Raw genomic sequence first — 22,465 nt, 5'->3', positions numbered from 1 at the left:
CCCTCTAGCTAAGATTTTTTAAGGCTGTTAAGGAAATGAAGACATTTCTCAGAAAAAGGAATGATTTTGTGTTGAATATGTAAGTAGTATAGGACAAATAAATAACTAACCAGATTGTAGATCATAGAAGATATCTTGGAAAATGTGATTTACCTCTTTTCTACAGAAATAGATTAAGAGTTATGTAGGGTAGGGGCTGGGGTTATGGCTCAGCTGTAGAACACTCGCCTCGAATGTGCAAGGCCCTGGGTTTGATCCTTAGCACCAAATATCAATAAATAAAATAAAGTTATAAAAAAAAAGTTATGTAGGGTAATATTACATGACTACTTTCTCCTTTCTTATTCTTTCTCTCTCCCTCTTTTTAATTAAAAAAATAAGTATACCAGTGAAACTAGGCTTATGTTATTAGGTTTGATTTAAATCAATTAAGCCTTCTTTTATATGGCCACTATTGGAACAACTATTGATGAAAAAGTCAAATAAAATAATGCTCTTTCATGCCAATGATAAGATAGGTTTTTATAATGAAAATTGCAGTTCAAAGATCATAGGCATATTAAATATATATGTTGAAAAAAACTTCAGTTCTGGTTTAATCTAAATTCATCCTGACATGAATGAGGCTTGGGTATATGCTTTCCTACATATACACACATCCTGATGGTGCTGGGTAAATATCCTATATACTTAATTTTTATACATTAAATTAATTTCTTATATCTGATTTTTCAGTTTTAGTTTGAAATATTTTCTAATTTAAAAATCATTCCTCTTTAATGTGTTTTCACTGTGATTTGCTTTACTACCTAATATTAACTATTACTAAAATTATATAATTTGCTTTTTAAAATTTCAAGTCACTAAATTAAGGGCCTGAAGCTACACATACAAGACTGTGAAATAGTAGTTTGGGGGAGATATTTTTTTAATTTTCATGAGTAAATTGTTTTTTCTAGGCATCTCTTCATATAGATCAGCAAAAATAGAGTTAATGGTAGGTGTCAGTTTAGAGTGACAAAACCTCTTAACTTGCTTCTTTAGATTGATATTAAAAGGAAGTGCAGTATGTGAGTCTTTGACCTTCATCCTTGTCCTTTGCCCTAATGAGCCAAACAAGGCAAGGGAAATATTAAGGAGGCAACTAGCAATAATTGTTAAAATCTATCACTAAATACACTGAGAGAAAACATTTATTTTAAGTACACTCTAAAGGTAAAATTCACTTGGTTTTTAATGCTGCAGGTTCACTTTACATCTTTTCAGTGCTCAAGGCTAAGACACTCAGGAAGGTCTCCCAAACCTATGAATGGAATGTACTGACACACTTCCTAATGTTTGAGATAATGAGCTTGTCCTCTAATTGGTGAATGTCCAGAAAGGCCTTAGGGGAGAAGGAGGAAGTTTCATTAGCCTATCCATTAATGTTTTAATGGGGGAAAATGTTCTGTCTTTTTGTTCTTTTGATCATTTTAGCCCTTAAATGGAGATACTTTGATCTCCTTATAATGTATGTAAAATTTAAAATTAAGCAACAATTTCATTATATGAATAAAAGAGGTATAATACAAGTTGTTTGAAAAGAAAATATTTTCTTTTTTAGGATCATTATGTATTTGTGACTTTTTAAAACAAGTTATTTTATTTAATTTTTTTTTCTGAGGCTAAATATTCATGCCTTGATATGGTGGAGCTGCTGCAATCTGCTTTCTCTATTCCTTTGGTAGGATCCCATATATTTTATTTTATTTATTTTTATTTGTTCCTTTTTTAGTTATGCATGATAGTAGAATCTATTTTGATATATTTATATAAGCATGGAAATATGTCTTATTAGGAGCCCAGTATTGTGGATGTACACAAGATCCCATATATTTTTAAAGATTTCTTATTTTGTGACATTAACTGATTGTCCCACTTTGTATCTCCCCTGCTCTGAATGGAATTAGTCATGCTTCCAAGGAAATATAGTACAATGTGATATTAAAGACCAAAGCACCTAGGACACAACAGGCTTGTGTGGTGAAATGATATTGTTATTTGGGTCATTGTAGTTAAATAGAACTAAAAGAGATAAAATTTAAGGTCAGGAATTTATGTTGTTTCCCATTATATTTTAACATTACACATAGGATAAAGTTTTTCATTTTTAACTCTTCACCCAAACCAAACTTTAATTCCTTTTTAAAAAACAAATTTAATAAAACTATTTTGGTTACCTATGGTAACATGAAAGACTTCCCCCACATTTATCATTTTTCATGATTGTATGAGTTGACTAGGCTCAGATGGGCAATTCTGCTTCATTTGGTATAGCTGCGGTCACTCATATGGCTCCATTCAGTTGAACACTCAATTGGGTTGAGAGACCCAAGATGGCTTTTTATCTTTCAAGGTCTTTCTCTCCATGACTTCTTGTCTTTCACTATCTAGCCTAGGTTTCACATTAGCTGGCTTCCAAGAGGAATCTTTATAAGCCACAATATGAAAACATTTTATCAAGCCCATTGGTGTTGGACTTGGTAGTGTCCTATAGGCCAAGACAAGTCACATAGGGCAAGCCCATATTTAGTGTGAACCCAATAACATAAATACCAGGAAGTGCAAAACCATGAAGTTACATTTCTTTAAATGGAACACTTGAGTACTCTGAACATAATTCCTTGTTCAGCTGTCTCCTTGTTTTTTGTCTATCAGCACAAAACTAAATAATTTACAGGGAAAATGCTGGATGAATAACATATATAATGTATATTATGTTTCCTTTTGTGACCATTCTCTGTGTGGTGCTTGTGTGTGTGAGCTTACAGGCTATAAATTGAACTGTAGTCTCACACACGCTAGGTAAACACTTTACCACTGAGCTATAACCCAGCTCTTTTGACCATTCTTTTTGAGTACATCCTCCTAATGAATTGAGTACATCCTCCTAATGAAGCAGTTATTCCTACTTTGATTAGTATTGGAAATATTTAAGTTATTTAAGTTTATTTTAATTTGATGGATGTTCATGTTTTAACTGGAATTCTTACATGGTGACAGTTTTCAGGTATTAGTTTTTACTTGCAGCATTTAATTGCTGTAAAATAAAGGAATTCTATTCTTTGTGAGTCCATTTATATGACCTGGATGGAAAATATAAGCAACTTTTTCTCCAGAGTTAAGGACATAACTCTGCATAGCCAGAATCTGTACCATCTATGCTTGGGTTTATATTTTAAGTTTTATATACTTAAGTTCTTTATGGATAAAGACATTGTTTTTCCTTTCTTGTGGTAATAGAAATCTTGTTTATATTTGAATCTTTAACAAATGAGCATCAAGAATTCCTGGTTAAATTTTGGGTGTAATCACCAGTTGCCATGTTAAAGTTATAGCCCAAGGACAAAATGAAAAATAAAGAGTTCTTAAAGCACAAAGACCAGACGTATTCCATGGAACTTTAACGTTTTTGTCTTTATTTGAATGTTTTAAAATTCATCTTTTCCTCTTTACTGAACTACCAAGTTTCCTCCTATTATATGCTACATTTTGCTCCTACCTTTAACTTACCAGATATTTATTCCTATATCAATCCATTTTTATTTTTTTTTTATTTATTTTTTTTTAATATTTATTTATTTATTTTTTAGTTTTCGGCAGACACAACATCTTTGTATGTGGTGCTGAGGATCGAACCCGGGCCGCACGCATGCCAGGCGAGCGTGCTACCGCTTGAGCCACATCCCCAGCCCTTAGACATTATCTTGGTGTTGGGTTTTTTTTGGTAGATGCTCTTAATTAAGTTGATAAATTTCTTTCTTTTTTTTTTTTTTGGTATTGTTTTTTTTTTTTTAAATTTTTTATTGTGGGTTGTTCAAAACATTACAAATTTCTTGACATATCATATTCCGCACTTTGATTCAAGTGGGTTATGAACTCCCACCTTCACCCCATACACAGATTGCAGAATCACATCAGTTACACATCCATTGATTTACATATTGCTGTACTAGTGTCTGTTGTGCTCCGCTGCCTTTCCCATCCTCCCCCCTCCCCCCTCCCCACCTCTCCCCTCCCCTCCCCTCCTCTCTCTCTACCCCCTCCACTGTATAACCCTGAGGGTCTCCTTCCATTACCATGCAATTTCCCTTCTCTCTCCCTTTCCCTCCCACCTTTCATCACTGTTAAATGTTAATCTTCTTCTCCTGCTCTTCGTCCCTACTCTGATCTTAGTTACTCTCCTTATATCAAAGAAGACATTTGGCATTTGTTTTTTAGGGATTGGCTAGCTTCACTTAGCATAATCTGCTCTAATGCCATCCATTTCCCTGTAAATTCTATGATTTTGTCATTTTTTAATGCAGAGTAATACTCCATTGTGTATAAATGCCACATTTTTTTTATCCATTCGTCTATTGAAGGGCATCTAGGTTGGTTCCACAGTCTTGCTATTGTGAACTGTGCTGCTATGAACATCGATGTAGCAGTGTCCCTGTAGCATGCTCTTTTTAGGTCTTTAGGGAATAGACCAAGAAGGGGAATAGCTGGGTCAAATGGTGGCTCCATTCCCAGCTTTCCAAGAAATCTCCATACTGCTTTCCAAATTGGCTGCACCAATTTGCAGTCCCACCAGCAATGTACAAGTGTACCCTTTTCCCCACATCCTCGCCAGCACTTGTTGTTTGACTTCATAATGGCTGCCATTCTTACTGGAGTGAGATGGTATCTTAGGGTGGTTTTGATTTGCATTTCTCTGACAGCTAGAGATGTTGAGCATTTTTTCATGTACTTGTTGATTGACTGTATGTCCTCCTCTGAGAAGTGTCTGTTCAGGTCCTTGGCCCATTTGTTGATTGGGTTGTTTGTTCTCTTATTGTCTAATTTTTTGAGTTCTTTGTATACTCTAGATATTAGGGCTCTATCTGAAGTGTGAGGAGTAAAGATTTGTTCCCAGGGTGTAGGCTCCCTATTTACCTCTCTTATTGTTTCTTTTGCTGAGAAAAAACTTTTTAGTTTGAGTAAGTCCCATTTGTTGATTCTAGTTATTAACTTTTGTGCTATGGGTGTCCTATTGAGGAATTTGGAGCCCGACCCCACCGACTGTAGATCGTAGCCAACTTTTTCTTCTATCAGACGGTGTGTCTCTGATTTGATATCAAGCTCCTTGATCCATTTTGAATTCACTTTTGTGCATGGCGAGAGAAAGGGATTCAGTTTCATTTTGTTGCATACGGATTTCCAGTTTTCCCAGCACCATTTGTTGAAGATGCTATCCTTCCTCCATTGCATGCTTTTAGCCCCTTTATCAAATATAAGATAGTTGTAGTTTTGTGGATTGGTTTCTGTGTCCTCTATTCTGTACCATTGGTCCACCCGCCTGTTTTGGTACCAGTACCATGCTGTTTTTGTTACTATTGCTCTGTAGTATAGTTTGAAGTCTGGTATCGCTATACCGCCTGATTCACACTTCCTGCTTAGCATTGTTTTTGCTATTCTGGGTCTTTTATTTTTCCATATGAATTTCATGATTGCTTTCTCTATTTCTACAAGAAATGCCATTGGGATTTTGATTGGGATTGCATTAAACCTATAGAGAACTTTTGGTAATATCGCCATTTTGATGATGTTAGTTCTGCCTATCCATGAACAGGGTATATTTTTCCATCTTCTAAGATCTTCTTCTATTTCTCTCTTTAGGGTTCTGTAGTTTTCATTGTATAAGTCTTTCACCTCTTTTGTTAGGTTGATTCCCAAGTATTTTATTTTTTTTGAAGATATTTTGAATGGAGTGGTTGTCCTCATTTCCATTTCAGAGGATTTGTCGCTGATATACAGGAATGCCTTTGATTTATGTGTGTTGATTTTATATCCTGCCACTTTGCTGAATTCATTTATTAGCTCTAATAGTTTCTTTGTAGAGCCTTTTGGGTCTGCTAGGTATAGAATCATATCATCTGCAAATAGTGATAATTTAAGTTCTTCTTTTCCTATTTTTATGCCTTTAATTTCTTTCGTCTGTCTAATTGCTCTGGCCAGTGTTTCGAGAACTATGTTGAACAGAAGTGGTGAGAGAGGGCATCCCTGTCTTGTTCCAGATTTTAGAGGGAATGCCTTCAGTTTTTCTCCATTCAGAATGATGCTTGCCTGAGGCTTAGCATAGATTGCTTTTACAATATTGAGGTATGTTCCTGTTATCCCTAGTTTTTCTAGAGTTTTGAACATAAAGGGATGCTGTACTTTGTCGAATGCTTTTTCTGCATCTATCGAGATGATCATATGGTTCTTATTTTTAAGTCTATTGATGTGGTGAATAACATTTATTGATTTCCGTATATTGAACCAGCCTTGCGTCCCAGGGATGAATCCTGCTTGATCATGGTGTACAATTTTTTTGATATGTTTTTGTATCCGATTCGCCAGAATTTTATTGAGGATTTTTGCATCTAGGTTCATTAGAGATATTGGTCTGTAGTTTTCTTTCTTTGAAGTGTCTTTGTCTGGTTTAGGTATCAGGGTGATGTTGGCCTCATAGAATGAATTTGGAAGTTCTCCCTCCTTTTCTATTTCCTGAAGTAGCTTGAAAAGTATTGGTATTAGTTCTTCTTTAAAGGTTTTGTAAAATTCTGCTGTATACCCATCCGGTCCTGGGCTTTTCTTAGTTGGTAGTCTTTTTATGGTTTCTTCTATTTCCTCAATTGATATTGGTCTGTTTAGGTTTTCTATATCCTCCTGACTCAATCTGGGCAGATCATATGACTTAAGAAATTTATCTATGCCTTCACTATCTTCTAATTTATTGGAGTATAAGGATTCAAAATAGTTTTTGATTATCTTCTGTATTTCTGAAGTGTCTGTTGTGATATTGCCTTTTTCATCCCGTATGCTAGTAATTTGAGTTCTCTCTCTTCTTCTCTTCGCTAGCATGGCTAAGGGTCTGTCGATTTTGTTTATTTTTTCAAAGAACCAACTTTTAGTTTTGTCAATTTTTTCAATTGTTTCTTTTGTTTCGATTTCATTAATTTCAGCTCTGATTTTAATTATTTCTTGCCTTCTACTTCTTTTGCTGTTGTTTTGCTCTTCTTTTTCAAGGATTTTGAGATGAAGTATGAGATCATTTATTTGTTGGTTTTTTCTTTTTTTAAGGAATGAACTCCAAGCAATGAATTTTCCTCTTAGAACTGCTTTCAATGTGTCCCATAGATTCCGATATGTTGTGTCTGTGTTTTCATTTATCTCTAAGAATTTTTTAATTTCCTCCTTGATGTCTTCTATAACCCATTGATCATTCAGTAACCTATTGTTCATTCTCCAAGTGATGTATGCTTTTCCCTTCCTTCTTTTATCGTTGATTTTCAGTTCCATTCCATTATGATCAGATAAGATGCATGGTATTATCTCTACTCCTTTATATTTTCTAAGAGTTGCCCTGTGACATAATATATGATCTATTTTTGAGAAGGATCCATGTGCTGCTGAGAAAAAAGTGTAACTGCTTGATGTTGGGTGGTATACTCTATATATGTCAATTAGGTCTAGGTTATTAATAGTGTTATTGAGTTCTATAGTTTCCTTATTCAACTTTTGTTTGGAAGATCTGTCCAGTGGCGAGAGAGGTGTGTTGAAGTCTCCCATGATTATGGTATGGTGGTCTATTAGACTCTTGAACTTGAGAAGAGTTTGTTTGACGAACATAGCTGCACCATTGTTTGGGGCATAAATATTTATGATTGTTATGTCTTGTTGGTATATGGTTCCCTTAAGCAGTATGTAGTGTCCCTCTTTATCCCTTTTGATTAACTTTGGCTTGAAATCTATTTTATTTGATATGAGTATGGACACTCCTGCTTGTTTCCGAAGTCCATATGAGTGATATGATTTTTCCCAACCTTTCACCTTCAGCCTATGTATGTCTTTTCCTATCAAATGCGTCTCCTGTAGGCAGCATATTGTTGGGTCTTGTTTTGTGATCCATTCTACTAGCCTGTGTCTCTTAATTGGTGAGTTTAAGCCATTAACATTTAGGGTTATTATTGAGATATGGGTTGTTCTTCCAGCCATATTTGTTTATTTCTGTACTAAACATGGTTTGTTTTCCTCTTTGATTATTCCCCCCCCCCTTTACTGTCCTACCTCCCACTGTTGGTTTTCATTGTTATTTTCCATTTCCTCTTCCTGTAATGCTTTGGCGAGGATGTTTTGAAGAGATGGTTTTCTAGCTGCGAATTCTTTAAACTTTTGTTTATCGTGGAAGGTTTTAATTTCATCTTCCATCCTGAAGCTTAATTTCGCTGGATACACAATTCTTGGTTGGAACCCATTTTCTTTCAGAGTTTGAAATATGTTATTCCAGGATCTTCTAGCTTTCAGAGTCTGTGTTGAAAGATCAGCTGTTATCCTGATTGGCTTACCCCTAAATGTAATCTGCTTCCTTTCTCTTGTAGCTTTTAAAATTCTCTCCTTATTCTGTATGTTGGGCATCTTCATTATAATGTGTCTAGGTGTGGATCTCTTATGATTTTGCACATTCGGCGTCCTGTAGGCTTCTAGGATTTGGGATTCTGTCTCATTCTTCAAGTCTGGGAAGTTTTCTCGTATTATTTCATTGAATAGACTGCTCATTCCTTTGGTTTGGAGCTCTGTACCTTCCTGTATCCCAATGACTCTTAAGTTTGGTCTCTTAATGTTATCCCATATTTCTTGGATGTTATGCTCATGGTTTCTTAACAGTCTTCCTGAGCTGTCTATGTTCTTTTCCAGTTGAAATACTTTGTCTTCATTGTCTGATGTTCTATCTTCTAAGTGTTCTACTCTGCTGGTAGTATTCTCCATTGAGTTTTTAAGTTGGTTTATTGCTTCCTGCATTTCTAGGATTTCTGTTTGTTTGTTTTTTATAACCTCTATCTCCCTGTATAGTTGATCCTTTGCTTGCTGGATTTGTTTGCGTAATTCGTTGTCGAAGTGATCTTTCATTGTCTGATTTTGCTGTTTAATGTCTTCCTTGATACTCCAGATCATCTGAAGCATGTATATCCTGAATTCTTTATCTGACATTCCATCTGCTGCAGCTGTTACCTCTTCTAAAGTTGCGTTGACCTGCATTGCTTGTGGTCCTTTCTTTCCTTGTCTTTTCATACTGCTTGCATATCTTTCCTGCAGGCGCGGGCGGCGGCTCTGCTCTCTCCTTATTCCAATTGGGGTGTCGTGGCTACCACGCCAGCAGGTCACTGGGCCTGTTCTGGGCGCTGGCGGCGGCTCTGTTCTGCCCCTACTCCAATTGGGGTGACGAGTGTACCACGCCAGCAGGCCACCGGGCCTGATCCGCTGGTCGGTTGCAGGTTTGCCTACCCTGCAGGCGCGGGCGGCGGCTCTACTCTGCCCCTACTCAAATGGGGTGACGTGTCTGTCGTACCGGCAGGCCACTGGGCCTGTCCCGCTGGTCGGTCGCAGATCTGCCCACCTTTCGGGCACGGGTGGAGGCTCTGCTCTGCCCCTACTCCAATTGGGGTGTCGTGACTACCCCGCCTGCAGGACGCTGGGCCTGTTCCTGGCACGGGCGGCGACTCTGTTCTGCCCCTACTCCAATTAGGGTGGTGTGTATACCACGCCGGCAGGCTCCTGGGCCTGATCCGCCGGTCTGTTGCAGGTCTGCCTACCTTGAAGGCGCGGGCGGCGGATCTGCCCTGCCCCTCCTACCATGCCTGCGGACCCCTGGGCCTGATCTGCAGGTTGGTCACAGGTCTGCTCACCCTGCGGGCACGGGTGGCGGTTCCGCTCCGCCCCCACTCCAATTGGGGTCACGTGACCACCACACCAGCAGGGCCTGATCCGGGCGTGGGAGAAGGATCTGCTCTGCCCCTACTCCAGTTGGGGTGACGTGTGTACCACACTGGCAGGCCACTGGGCCTGACCCGCCAGGCTGTCACAGGTCTGTTTACCTTGCAAGCGTGAACGGCGGCTCTGCCCTGCCCCTCCTACCACGCCCATGTACCACTGGGTCGCGGGTCTGCCCACCTTGCGGGTGCGGGTGGCGGCTCCGCTCCGCCCCCTCTCCAATTGGGGTCACATGGTCACCACGCTGGCGAGCCACTGGGCCTGCTCCAGGCGCTGGCGGCGGCCCAGCTCCTCCCCTCTGGATCGATGACAAATTGAGGAGACTCGGGTGTCTGTGCCTCACCCCCCCTACCAGGAGACCAACTGTTTCTGTCGCCGCTGGTATTAATGAAGTTCTCTCTTCCGCCGCTTTCTGATGACATCAGATCTCTGCCATGTTGGTATCCTATGCGAATGGCAGCATTTCGTTCCCCTTGCCGGGCAACCAAAGCAACGGGTGAGTCCTGACCGGCCCTCAGCAGGACCCGGACCGAGAAGCAGTTTCCGCAGGCTCCTAGCCCCGGGCCAGGGAAGTGAACTCGGCCGCTCCGTGCTCGGTGTAAGCTCCTATACGTGTAGGCTCCAAGAAGCAGTCCCCGCGGGCTCAGTTCCGGGAGCCGGAATTCGGCCGCTTAGTGCTTGGTGTATGCTCTGATAGGAGCAGGGACCAAGAAGCAGCCTCCGCAGGCTCCGCAGCCCTGGGCCAGGGCAGTTCCGGGACGGTTCCGGGAGCCGGAACTCGGCCGCCCCGCGCTCGGTGTTCGCTCCGATAAGATCAGGTTCTAAGAAGCACCCAGGCACTGAACCCTAGCAATCTGTCTGCAAGCCGCAGGCGAATTGCAGCCTGAAATTACCTGTTCTATGGCTGAATGAGCTGCGGTCAGTCGAAAACAGGGATGGTGACGTCAGCTTTCCAACATGGTGGCTGCTGGCCTCCTCTGTGGTCTGACCGGTGTGGAGAACCGAGATGGACCGCTTCCTTCCCCCGTCTCGAACCCAGAATTCAGCCCTGAGTACGGTGCTTGCACGGCTGGCAGAAACTGCAGTGCTGTATCCCTGCGTCGCTATCTCCTCGTTTCCCAGCGCTCACTGCAGACTCTAGCCGCGGGGCGATTTGCTGAATAAGCAGTGTTACCCTCCGTGCGACAAACCTCTCGCGTTTGAGTCCCCGTAGCCGATCCTCGTGCGATGGAAATCCTTCCTCCAGGTTCCGGAGCACCCCACTATTGCTGGAAATTCCTAACAAGATAGCCTTTAGCCGTCCTGACTTGTCATACTCCCACACAGTGAAGCAGCACACGGGGGCCATGCACTCCCCTCGCCGCCATCTTCCTTCTTCAATCCATTTTTAAATTAACAATATTATTTGGCTTTAAACCTTAGTTTTTAAAACATAAATTGTATTAACGCACATTATCAGTATCCATTTTATATTAAGGGATATCTTTTTTTTTTTAATTCCATTTGACAGAACCACATCGGAGTGGTACATACTACTTGCTTCAGCTGTCAGACATCATTTGGAAAATTCAAGAGGCAAAGGGAGTATTTACCCATATTTTTCCTCTTTCTGTTACTCTTTCTTCCTTTCTAGTCTTCCAGGATTTCTTCTTTTACCATTTGCTTGGCAAACTTCATTTAGCTAGTCTTTTAAGGTAAGTCTTCTGGTAACGACTTCTCTTAATTTCTCCTTGTCTGACAGTGAATGATCCTTTCATTCTTGAAGGATGTTTTTCCTTAATATGGAATTCTGCATTGCTGGGCCTTTTTTGGTCAGCACTTGAAAAATACATTATTTCCTTCCTATCCTCAGGATTTCTGATAAGAATTGTCAAATCATTTTTCCCCATCTCTCTTGCTGCTTTTAAGATTTTTTTTTCTTTGTGTTTGGTTTTCAGCTTCTTGAATCTATAAGTTCCTATATTGGCCAAATTTGGGAAATGTTTAGCCATTGTTTCTTTGAATGTATTTTGAGGCCCACCCTTTTTTCCTCCTTTCCTCTAAGACTCCAATCACACCAATGTTAGTTTTTTTTTGGTTATACTTTCACAAGTTCTTGAGGCTGTGTTCATCACCCCCACCCCTCTTTTTCTCTGTTCTTTCTATCCCGTAATTGCCATCATTCTGTCTTCCACTCCACTCTTTCATCTGAGGAGCCTACCCACTGAGATTTTTTCCATTTCAGTTACTGTGTTTTTCTATTCTAAATTATCAGTGTGGTTCTTCTTTATTTCTTCTTTTTCTTCTGCTGAGATTTTTTATTTTTCATTTGTTTCAAGCATGTATGTATTGCTTGTTGATGCTTTTTTTTTCCTTTTTGTTTAGAGGATTGAACTCAGGAGCAATTAACCACTGCCACATCCCCAGCCCTTTTTTGTATTTTATTTAGAGACAGGGTCTTACTGAGTTGCTTAGGGCCTCACTAAGTTGCTGAGGCTGGCTTTGAACTATTGATTCTCCTGCCTCAGCTTCCAAAGCTGCTGTGATTACAGGCTATGACACTGCGCCCAGCTTTTGTTGAGGCATTTTTATGATGGTTGCTTTAAAATCCAAGATGGATAATTCTAACTTCTGTGTTGCTTCAGTATTGGCATCTGTTTTTTTTTTTTTTTAATTCAAAATTAGATTTTCTTGGTTTTTGGTGTGAAAACTGATTTTTTAAAAATTTAAGCCTGTATGTTTAGTTATTATATTGTGTTGACTCTAGATCGTATTTAAATCTTTGGGTTTGATTTAAATAGGCCTCTTGCCCGCTTTGGCAGGGGAAGAATGGTTTTGCCTTGTTTTCATAGGGTGAAGATGAAAGTCTGAGCTCCTCATTTGGCCTTCTCTATTGGGAGAGAAGGTATTAACTTCTACTTGGCAGCAGTACTTACGGGATAAGGGAAGTGGGTTGGAGCATCTTGTAACAGCCCCATGAGGGTGGAACCCCACCATTTACTAGCCTTTGCTGATGGGAGTAATGCTGCAGTTTTCTCTGTTACTTGACTGGAGCATTGCAGTTATGATCTAAAAGATGTTCTGTCTTGCTAGTCTGCCCCTTCCTGGACATTTAGTTACAGAGATAGCAGGATTATCTTGAACCACCTTCTTTCTCTTTTTTGTCTTTAACATCTGTGCACATTGCTATTTCTTGGTTGCTAAACTCTCTAGGCCCCAGTGTGGGACATATGTGGCAAACAGAAAACCCAGAGAAAAATGTGTCATTTTGGTTGTCCTGAAGACCCCAGTGATTTGTTTTTCTCTTAGCAACTTTCATATGGTTGCTTTATGTTTAATAAGCAGCATTTTTAACTACGTCAGCAGAAGCAGAGGGGAACAACTACATGTTCTCTATCCTCATGGACGCAGAAACCCAAATATGTTCTTTTTAAACCGTTTCATTAGGGGCTTTTGGAAGAGGCAATGTGTTTTGAAAATGAACAAAATAATTAATTAGAGCATATAAGAGAATTATATGATGACCTGTTTTAATTTTGGTCAAGATATATTGGAATTTGATTTTTAATGCTTTGGTCTATATTATTTTGCAGTTTTGATATAAAGTATATAAAGCCCGCCCTATTTTGTATTTTATTTAGAGATAGGAGTCTCACTGAGTTACTTAGCACCTTGCCTTTGCTGAGGCTGGCTTTGAACTTGCAATTCTCCTGTGTCAGCCTTCTGAGTTGCGGGCAAAACTAAGTTTTTGTAAACTTTAGTTCGTTAAAAAACAGGTGTCTTTGTTTTTAACTACAATGATGTAACTATAATGGAAAACAGAGTTACTGTAATGCAAACAAAATTATAGCATAACATATTAAGTATGCAAGACACACAAAACTCAAGGTATAGCTTAATGAAACAATAGTTCACCCCTGTGTAACCAGTGTAACCAAAGAAAATATTACTAGCCTCAATTAGTTTACAAGCATGATATTTTAATGTGTACAAATGTTTGAAATCTAGCACAGAAATATGAAGGACAACAATTTTCTAAATTTATGATACTTACAAAACTGAGTTTATCTAAAAAAGAACTTATGTTCTTAGTTTCCTCAGAATAAATTCAAAAGTAATTAACTTGCCTTTTACCTTTGTATGAAGTGGATTTATTCTTTTTAAGTCATTGACTGTCCATTGTCACTCATATTTTGTAGTAAGAAAACATTATATTTGGATTATCTTCAATATTTCTAGATATATCTTGATGTATATAAAGAATGCATTTTTGACAATAGGGCAAAATTTTGAATTATTGATCTTAATATTCACATGTATTTTAAAATAGAGATGTATTCCTGAAGGATGGTTTTTATTACCATAATCTTACTGCTTTCTAGCATTCTTGTGGCATTTCTTTATGACAACATTGTCCAGATATTATGTGTACCTACTTTGGAGTGAGACAGCTTACATTGAAATCCCATCCTTACTGCTTACTTGTTGAATATAATCTTAGGCACATTATTTATCCTAAGTATCTTCCTTTTCCTCTTTATCAAAACACTCCTCACACTCAAAGTCCTTAATGTAGTGCCTGCACATACTAATTACTCAGTGAGAGCTATTATGATCTTTTTAATCACTGTCTTCCAATTTCCCCTTCAGATTTCCTGCTACATTTGTTTCTACAATTGTTAGTACAGTTTTGTTTACTGTCCTGTTATTTCGGTTATGTGGTTAATTCTCCTTGTACTATTTGAAGAAGAGAAGTGCAGGCAACTTAAGCTCAGGTTAGCCCCACAAATGAAATTCTGGCAAAACCTTGAGTCTGCTTAGCAGTTAGCCATCTTGCTACAGAAGGCATTGGAGAGACATCCTGATGTCTGAAGCTGGAAGAGATTCTTACTTTAGCCACATTATGGGACATTGCTATTTGCTTAGCTCCCTAACTGGTAAAAATAGAGAAGGTATTATACCATTGTAGACTACAAATATTTGAGGTAAAATAATCCAACTTTTATCAGGGTAGTCTGTTTTTTGTAAGAATTTGAATTTTGTTTAGCTTCCTAGCACTTCCTGACATATGGAGAAAAGCAGGTTTTCACTGTGACCAGGTCTGTCTGTAAGGATATTTGAGGCTATCTTTTACACCCTTACCTGCAGAAATTTTTATAAATATCAGATTGATTTCCAAGAACAGTTATGATTAGTATAACTGAGAAAGTCAATGTGACATATGTAGATGTTTTAGGGGGGACAAAAACAGGAGGTGGGAAGTGTGTGGAGATAAGTATGAGAATAGATCAATGCGGAGACAAAGGCATTACAAAGGGAAGAAAACCAAGGTAGGAGGAAGGGTTCTCTGTTGCTAGGTAGCCATGAACAGGCTTTTGGGTGTTGCCTGAGTAACAGTAGAAGGAGCTAATGAGTATGTCAAGTTGTTTTTTTTTTTTTTTTTTTTTTTAGGAATGAGCTAGTATTTCCTGTCTTTTGACACCCTAACTTGTCTAATGACTACCTGGGTATATTATTTACACAAAGAAATGAAAAGTTAAAATTATTTGGAAATCTAGCTTTTAATAGACTTATAATGGCAGTGTCTCCTTAATGGCAACTAAACCTCTGCTGGTTGTACATTTTAAATTTGCTTATGATTTGCTATTTGCTTTGGTTTTTCATAATTGAAATATTTCCCAAAAAGATTTTAAAAACCACTGTAGTATAAAAAATTTAAATATACCCACAAATAGATGGAACAGTACAAAATCTCTATACATCTATAAACAGCTTCAATTATTGTTAAGTCATGATTAATCTTATATCAATAGTATCTCCATCCACATTGTTTTCCTCTTTCCTTCCTTATTCTCTTTCCTAATTCCCCTTATAACACTTAACAAAACATAGAAACAATGCAATTTTGTATCTAAAAAGATACTGATTCCTTAATATCAAATATCTGGTCAGAACTTTTCTCATTATCTTTCTCTTTATTTCCAGTTGATTTGACTGGAATGGTATTGGTATAAGAATCATGCATTTAATTTATTGATATCCTTGTTAATAATCCTCCACCTCCTTTCCTTTTGCAATTTAGTTGTTGAAAAAACTGGATCAAATGCTTTATAGTTTCCCACAATCTAGATTTTTCAGATTATATCCCCATGGAGAGTTTCATATCTTATTTTGTTGTCGTGTATATTTTTCATATATTGGTTAGATCTAGCGAGGTCCATTGGAATCAGGTTTGACTTTGCCTTTTTCTTTTGAAAAAATACCTCATAGATGATATTGTGTTCTTTCAGGAAGCACATAGTGTTTTGATTGTGTATCTTTGTAATAATAGCAGTCATAGAAAATAACTACAAAGTGATCATGTTATAAATGATTTCTTCATTTACTAACTGGAATAATTTATAAACTGAAACCTTCCCTGACCTTGAGTTATTTTTACATATGCATTTGGGTCTACTTCTGTATTTTCTTTTTTGTTCCATTTATTAATCTGTTCATGTGCCAATGCTAATACTGTTTTTATAATAAAAGCTTTGTAATATTTTAATATCAGATTTTAATATCTGGCAAGGCCTGTTTTCCTGGTTATTATTTATTCTTCAAAATGAACTTTAAAATTAATTTGTGTAACTCTAGAAAAAAATTCCCGTGATTTTTAAAATTAGAAGCATATAAAATATATAAATTATCAGATTATGTCATGTCTAAGCATCTTTATGATGTTGAGCCTTCTTACTAAAGGCATGATATATCTTTCATTTGTTGATGTTTATATTATGTATTTCATAAGTTTAATATTTTCCTATATTATATATATTGCTATGGCTAATGTAATAAATTACCACAAACTTGTTGCTTCCAAACAACAGAAATTTATTCTCTCATTCTGGAGGCCAGTAATCTGAAATGAGTCACTAAACCCAAAGCAAAGTATGTAGGTAGGGTCATCCTCCCTGGGGAAGCTCTAGGGAATATAATTCTTTTTTTTTTTTTAAATATTTTTGTAGTTGTTGATAGACCTTTATTTTATTTATTCATACATGATGCTGAGAATCGAACCCAGTGCCTCACACATGCTAGGCAAGTGTGCTACCGCTGAGCCCCAGCCCCAGCCCAGGAATATAATTCTTGTCTCTTCCAATTTCTGGTGGCTGCCAGCATTCTTTGACTTGTGGCCACATCACTTTTATTTCTAACTATTCCTCCACATTCCCATATATTTTTCTCTCTCAAATCTGTGTGTCTCTCAGAAAGACATTTCTGATTGGATTTAAAGTCTATCCAGATAATCCAGGATAATCACTTCTGGAAAGACTCTTCTTTCAGATTCTAGGTATCAGTTCCTATTATCTTTAGATGTTCATGAATTTAGCTTCTTGCAATGCCACACTAGGTTTTGGGCATGTCTTTTACAATTTAATGATTAGATGTTTTGTTTCTTTTTTTGTTATGTAAATGGAAACTTCTCTCTCATTTTATCTTCTAACTGGTTAACATTTGTATATTGGTTTTTATAACTTGCTACGTTACTGAATTATCTTTATTATAGTAATTTTTAATTGATTTTTATACTGTTAGATTTATGTCATCTGTGTATAAAGATAGTTTTACCTCTTTCTTCTGAATTCTTATGCCTCCAGACATTTTCCTTTGTCGAATTGCATTGACTAGTACCTCCAAATGATGTTAAATAGTAATGGGATATTAGGTATCCTTACTGTGTACCTGTCTTTAACAGGAAAACTTCATGTTTCCTATTAAATAAGATCCAAAGTATACTTTAGAATATCTTACTAGGGAACATTATATTTTCTAGGAACTTTGAAATTTTTTAAAATAAGGAATATAAGCAGTTACCTTTGTAAAAATAACATCTTCTATAGTACTCTATAGCTTTTGAAGTGTTTTCAAAAATCCAACTCATTTTTATCTGTGAGATAAAAACACATGTATCTTTATTTTATATTTAAATAAATATTCAGAGAAATTAAGTAATTGCCTAAAGTCATGCTGCTATAACATGGTAGAACCAAGATAACAATCAAGGATTTTAATTTCACTGCACTAATCTACATATTCGGGGGGTGGGGGTAGTTGGGGTTATGGCTCAGTGGTAGAACACTCACCTCACATATGCAAGGCCCTGGGTTCGATCCTTAGCACCACATAAAAATTAAATTTTTTTTTTAAAAACTACATATTCATTTTACTCAGTATTTTCCTTTATGAACACTCTACACTCAGGACATTATATTTTATAAACATGAGCATATATAAATAAGTTGTTTTCCTTTGTAAAATATGACTTTTATATATTTTTGTCAATTAAAAATAAAGGAGGTAAAAGAAACTACTTGACCTGTAATCCCAGCAACTTAGGAGGCTGAGGCAGGAGGCTTGCAAGTTCAAGACCAACCTCAGAAACTTAGTAAGGCCTTAAGCAACTTAGACCAGTCTCAAAATTAAAAAAAAAAAATAAAATGGGGCTGATGATGTGGCTCAGTAGTTAAGTGCCCCGGGTTCAATCCTGGGCACCAATAACTACTTGAAACTTAAAACATAAAAAAAAAATGTGACTTTTAATGGTTTATTATATTAAGTGATAGGTGCTTACTGAATTCATTATATTGCATGTACATCTTACTGATACCCTAGATGTAAATAATCCTAAGAGCATATATAATAGTAAAATGAAATAAAGAAATTAAGAAGTGATGAGTTTTTAATATTATTACCTTTGTTTTTAATATAATTTAATTTTTAATTATGCCTATGTTTTACATATGGCTCACAAAAATTCCTAAAAATCTAATATTTGGCTGTAGTAAGTCAATATTGAGCCCATTGGAACATACTACTTGGTTGAAGGATATAACCAAAATTTTTATTTAGTAAGTTGCCTGTTGAATCATAAGTTACATGAAAGAATGAATGTAAAAAGATATAAAGAATTTGGACTGGGTTATGGCCCAGGGTACAGCACTTGCCTAGCATATGTGAGGTACTGGGTTCGATTCTCAGCACCTCATATAGATAAATGAATAAAACAAAGGTTAATCGACATTGAAAAAATATGCAAAAAAATATAAAGAATACTGTTAATGTGATTTTTGCACTAATCTTGCCCATTCATTTTAATAAGAACCTGATAAAAATAATTTTAAGTTAGAGTAAGATGCTTTGTTTATTGGTTCTTTATTTCAAATTTAAGTGACAGCATAGGAGATAAACTGAGTTCAGTAGATTCTGTCATTGTATCATTTATAATAAATTTTATTATTAATTTTTTTTCTTCAAGGCATTACTGTGTCTCGTGATGAAGAACAAAACTTGAATCATTACGTACAAGTTTTAGAGAACCTAATACTAAGTGTTCCCACTAGGGAACCAGGCCCTGAGGAAAAATCAAAGTCTCCAAAAAATCTTTATTCTATAGGATCAAAGAGGTCAAAATCTGAGGAGACAGTTACACCGTCAACTGAGAATAATGTTTTAATCAAGGATGTTAGTGCAGGAAGTACTCCTTTCTCTACTAGAGACTTCACATCACCGGGAGTAGGGAAGAAACTAATGACTGAAAATACACCATTCTGGTCAATCAGACCAAACAATGTTTCTGTTGTTTTACGTGCGGAAGAACCTTATATTGAAAAAGAAGAACCAGAGCCAGAGCCAGAGACAGAGACAGAGACAGTGACAGTTACAAAACACAGCCGGGCCTCAACGTTGTCACCAAGTATTACACAATTATCTACTGCCACATCATCTACTGCCAAACTATCTCCATTTACAACTCTCAGTTCTACCAGCAGATCTCAAATGTACCTGTGGACAGATTCAGAAGATGTTCCTCAGCTCTCAGATGACTCTGCATCAAGCAGATTTAAATTCCCAATATATGAACAACACTCAGACAATATGCGTAATGATATCATTTTGAGAAAAATTTCAGAAATATATGCACAAATGCAACAGGCACCTCCTGGTGACAGCAATAATCCAGAATATAAAGAGTATATTAAAGCCTCTAAAGAGCTCCTGAAACGAAGCCTTGCTCTAGCAGAAGCAGCAGAATATAGATTAGAAAAAATGTATACATCCGAGGCATTGGCACAAGGACGAACCAGTAATCAAATTGTTGACATTGAAACTGTTATTAATACACTGTATAATTCTAGATCTAAATTACCGGAATATTTAGATATTAAATATGTTCCAGCTGAGATGAGAGAAAGGGCTAATACAGTATTCAGTACATTGAAAAATATATTATGTGCAGGTCAAGTAGAAACTCAAAATCTTATTAAGAAGTTATTAAGCAATAGTATAAAAATGTTAAACCTACTTGATATTCCACGATAAAGTTGGTTTAAGCAAACTGTATTCTTTCACAGGAAAATAAGCATATTAGTGATTTCAAAAGTTGTTTTAAAATATTTTTATTATAATTTAATGCACTAACATCTTTATATGACATGTTCTAAAATTTTTCATATGCATAGAAATCTAATAATTTAAAATAAAAATTTGGTTCAGGAGTTTGTAGTTTTTTTCTCATTAATTAAAAAAGCTAAGAAGATCTAATTTTTAAAACATTGAAGTTGGGGATGTAGCTCAGTGGTGCAGCACTGCCTATCATATGTCTGAGGCCCTGGGTTTAATCCCCCAGCACTGCTGTAAAAAAAAAAGAATCATTGATTTTACTTGAATAGATTAGCTAAATTCACCCATTTTATGAGTTGTGACTACACTCCATATGTAGCTAGTTTGAAATAATTTTATGTATATGGTTTTTATTGCTCTTTCAGGGAGTAATTCAGAGAATCTCAGTTTTCTTTCTGGATAGCACAGTTGGGACTCATATCAGAATTACTTTTATTTGGACATATATGTGCCTCCTTTGAAAAATGATATAAGACCCATCCCTGTTTTTTTGTCATCAAGTGCTTTTGGAGTATCAATGAGGGACCTGAAATTTGTAATGAAGTAATTTTGACTTATTTTCTGTATTGGCTTATTTGTGTACATACACATCAAAGCTTTGCAAATGTTTTGTCAGGAAGTATGATTGACATCATTGAGGTCAACTGTTGAGGTCATAGTATTATTATGGTGCAGGTAATTGTTTCATTATTTGACCAGTATTAATTCAAATTCATATACTTATTCCTTCATCTAGCTAGTCATTTGTGGTTTAATCAAAATTTATTGATTTTCTAATAGGGTAAATTGCTAGACTTTGGAGATATAATAATGAAGACCTATTTCCTTCTCTCTTTGAGATTACATTATAGCAGGAAATATAAATATTAAGCAAATAATTTCAACAACTTGAAAATTTCAGTTGTGGCAAGTTATTATGAAGGTAAGATATTTGACCTCATCTAAACCAAGAATAATTGGAAAGTTACTCTGGGAAAAGAGGTATTTAAGGTAAAGTCGAAAGTAGAGGGTGTGTTTACCGGTTAGGTTAAGGGAGCATTCCAAGGCGTGGGATGAGTGCAGGTGAAAGCTCCGGCCTGAGAATGAGTGTGGCAGGTTCAAAAAGTACTTGGAGTATGGGGATGCATCTTGGGAGAGCATCCTGAAATGGAGTGGGATATACACAGGGTCAGAGTAGACCCTGCAGGGCCTTGTATGCATGTTAGATATTTTAGCCTTTCTCCTATGATCAATGAGAATCTATTAGTGGATTTTAAGTGAAGAACTAGTATGATCAAACATTTTTGTTTATTTTTTAAAAACTGGCTAATTTTAGAAGTAGTCAAAAATAGTCATGCTTTGTGCACAGGCCAAATTTAGCTGGAGTAGATGGAAAGAAGCAGCAACTAAAAGAAGAATCAAGGGGCTGGGGATATAGCTCAGTTGGTAGAGTGCTTGTGTCACATGCACAAGGCACTGAGTTCTATCCCCAGAACCATAAAAAAAAAAAAAATCAGTAGAATTTGGTGATTAAATGGACATGTGTGATTGAGGGAGTAGTGGGGTTCAAAAATAATTGCCACTAGCTGTATTATAAAAAGGAATATGTAGGTTTTATTTCATAAAACACTATTTACTGTTGTTTATTTTAAACATGATTTTACTATTAAAAATTTCAAACATTTGCGAAAGTAAATAATGATATAATGGACCCATATACCCATCATTCTGTTTCAATAATATGTACTATTGGCCAGTTTTCTGTCATCTATACCTCTGCTGCTTTGCTCTCTTCCTGTATGCTGAATTAAATCCCAAATACTTTAATCATTTCGTCTCTAAATATAATGATATGAATCTCTATAAGCTTTTTAGAATACATATAACAGTATAATCACATATAAAAATTATTTTTAATATCAACTATCTAGTCAGTGTTTAAATTTTAAAAGTTAAATTGGAAATTTGGAGTTTCTTTGTATGACTCAAGAACAAATAAATTTCACACATTGAGATTTGTTGATTTGACTTGTAAATCTCTTTTAATCTACAAATATCCTTTCCCACTTCTTCCCCCGCCTTTGAAGTTTATTGTTGAAGAAACTGCTTTTGGCGGGGGGGGGGGGGGGGGGGGGGGGGGGCTACATTTGTCCTGTTTGCTGGAGGATGGATTGTGCTGATTGCATAGTACTGTAGCAGATTCTCTAGTCCTCTCTATTTTCTGTAAATGGGTAGTTTGATCTAGAGAGCC

General features: G+C 36.8%; 1 protein-coding gene across 2 annotated transcripts in view; it reads left to right on the top strand.

Moving 5' to 3' along the window:
- The window catches only part of Spesp1 (sperm equatorial segment protein 1), a 123,355-nt gene extending 101,128 nt beyond the window's left edge, over positions 1-22,227 (top strand). For both annotated transcript variants that reach the window (XM_058573330.1, XM_046426680.2), the window contains exon 2: positions 19,091-22,227. In XM_058573330.1, the coding sequence (XP_058429313.1) occupies positions 19,091-20,154 (1,064 nt within the window). In that variant the 3' untranslated portion in view covers positions 20,155-22,227. The remainder of the gene's footprint in view (positions 1-19,090) is intronic.
- Positions 22,228-22,465: the final 238 nt, after the last annotated feature.

Source organism: Marmota monax, unplaced genomic scaffold, assembly GCF_021218885.2.
Source record: "Marmota monax isolate L192 unplaced genomic scaffold, Marmota_monax_Labrador192_F-V1.1 WCK01_AAM20220418_F8-fsc00078, whole genome shotgun sequence".
NCBI classification, from domain to species: Eukaryota; Metazoa; Chordata; class Mammalia; order Rodentia; family Sciuridae; genus Marmota; species Marmota monax.
The sequence above is the reverse complement of the archived record's forward strand: the minus strand, read 5'-3'. Positions and strand labels throughout refer to the sequence as shown.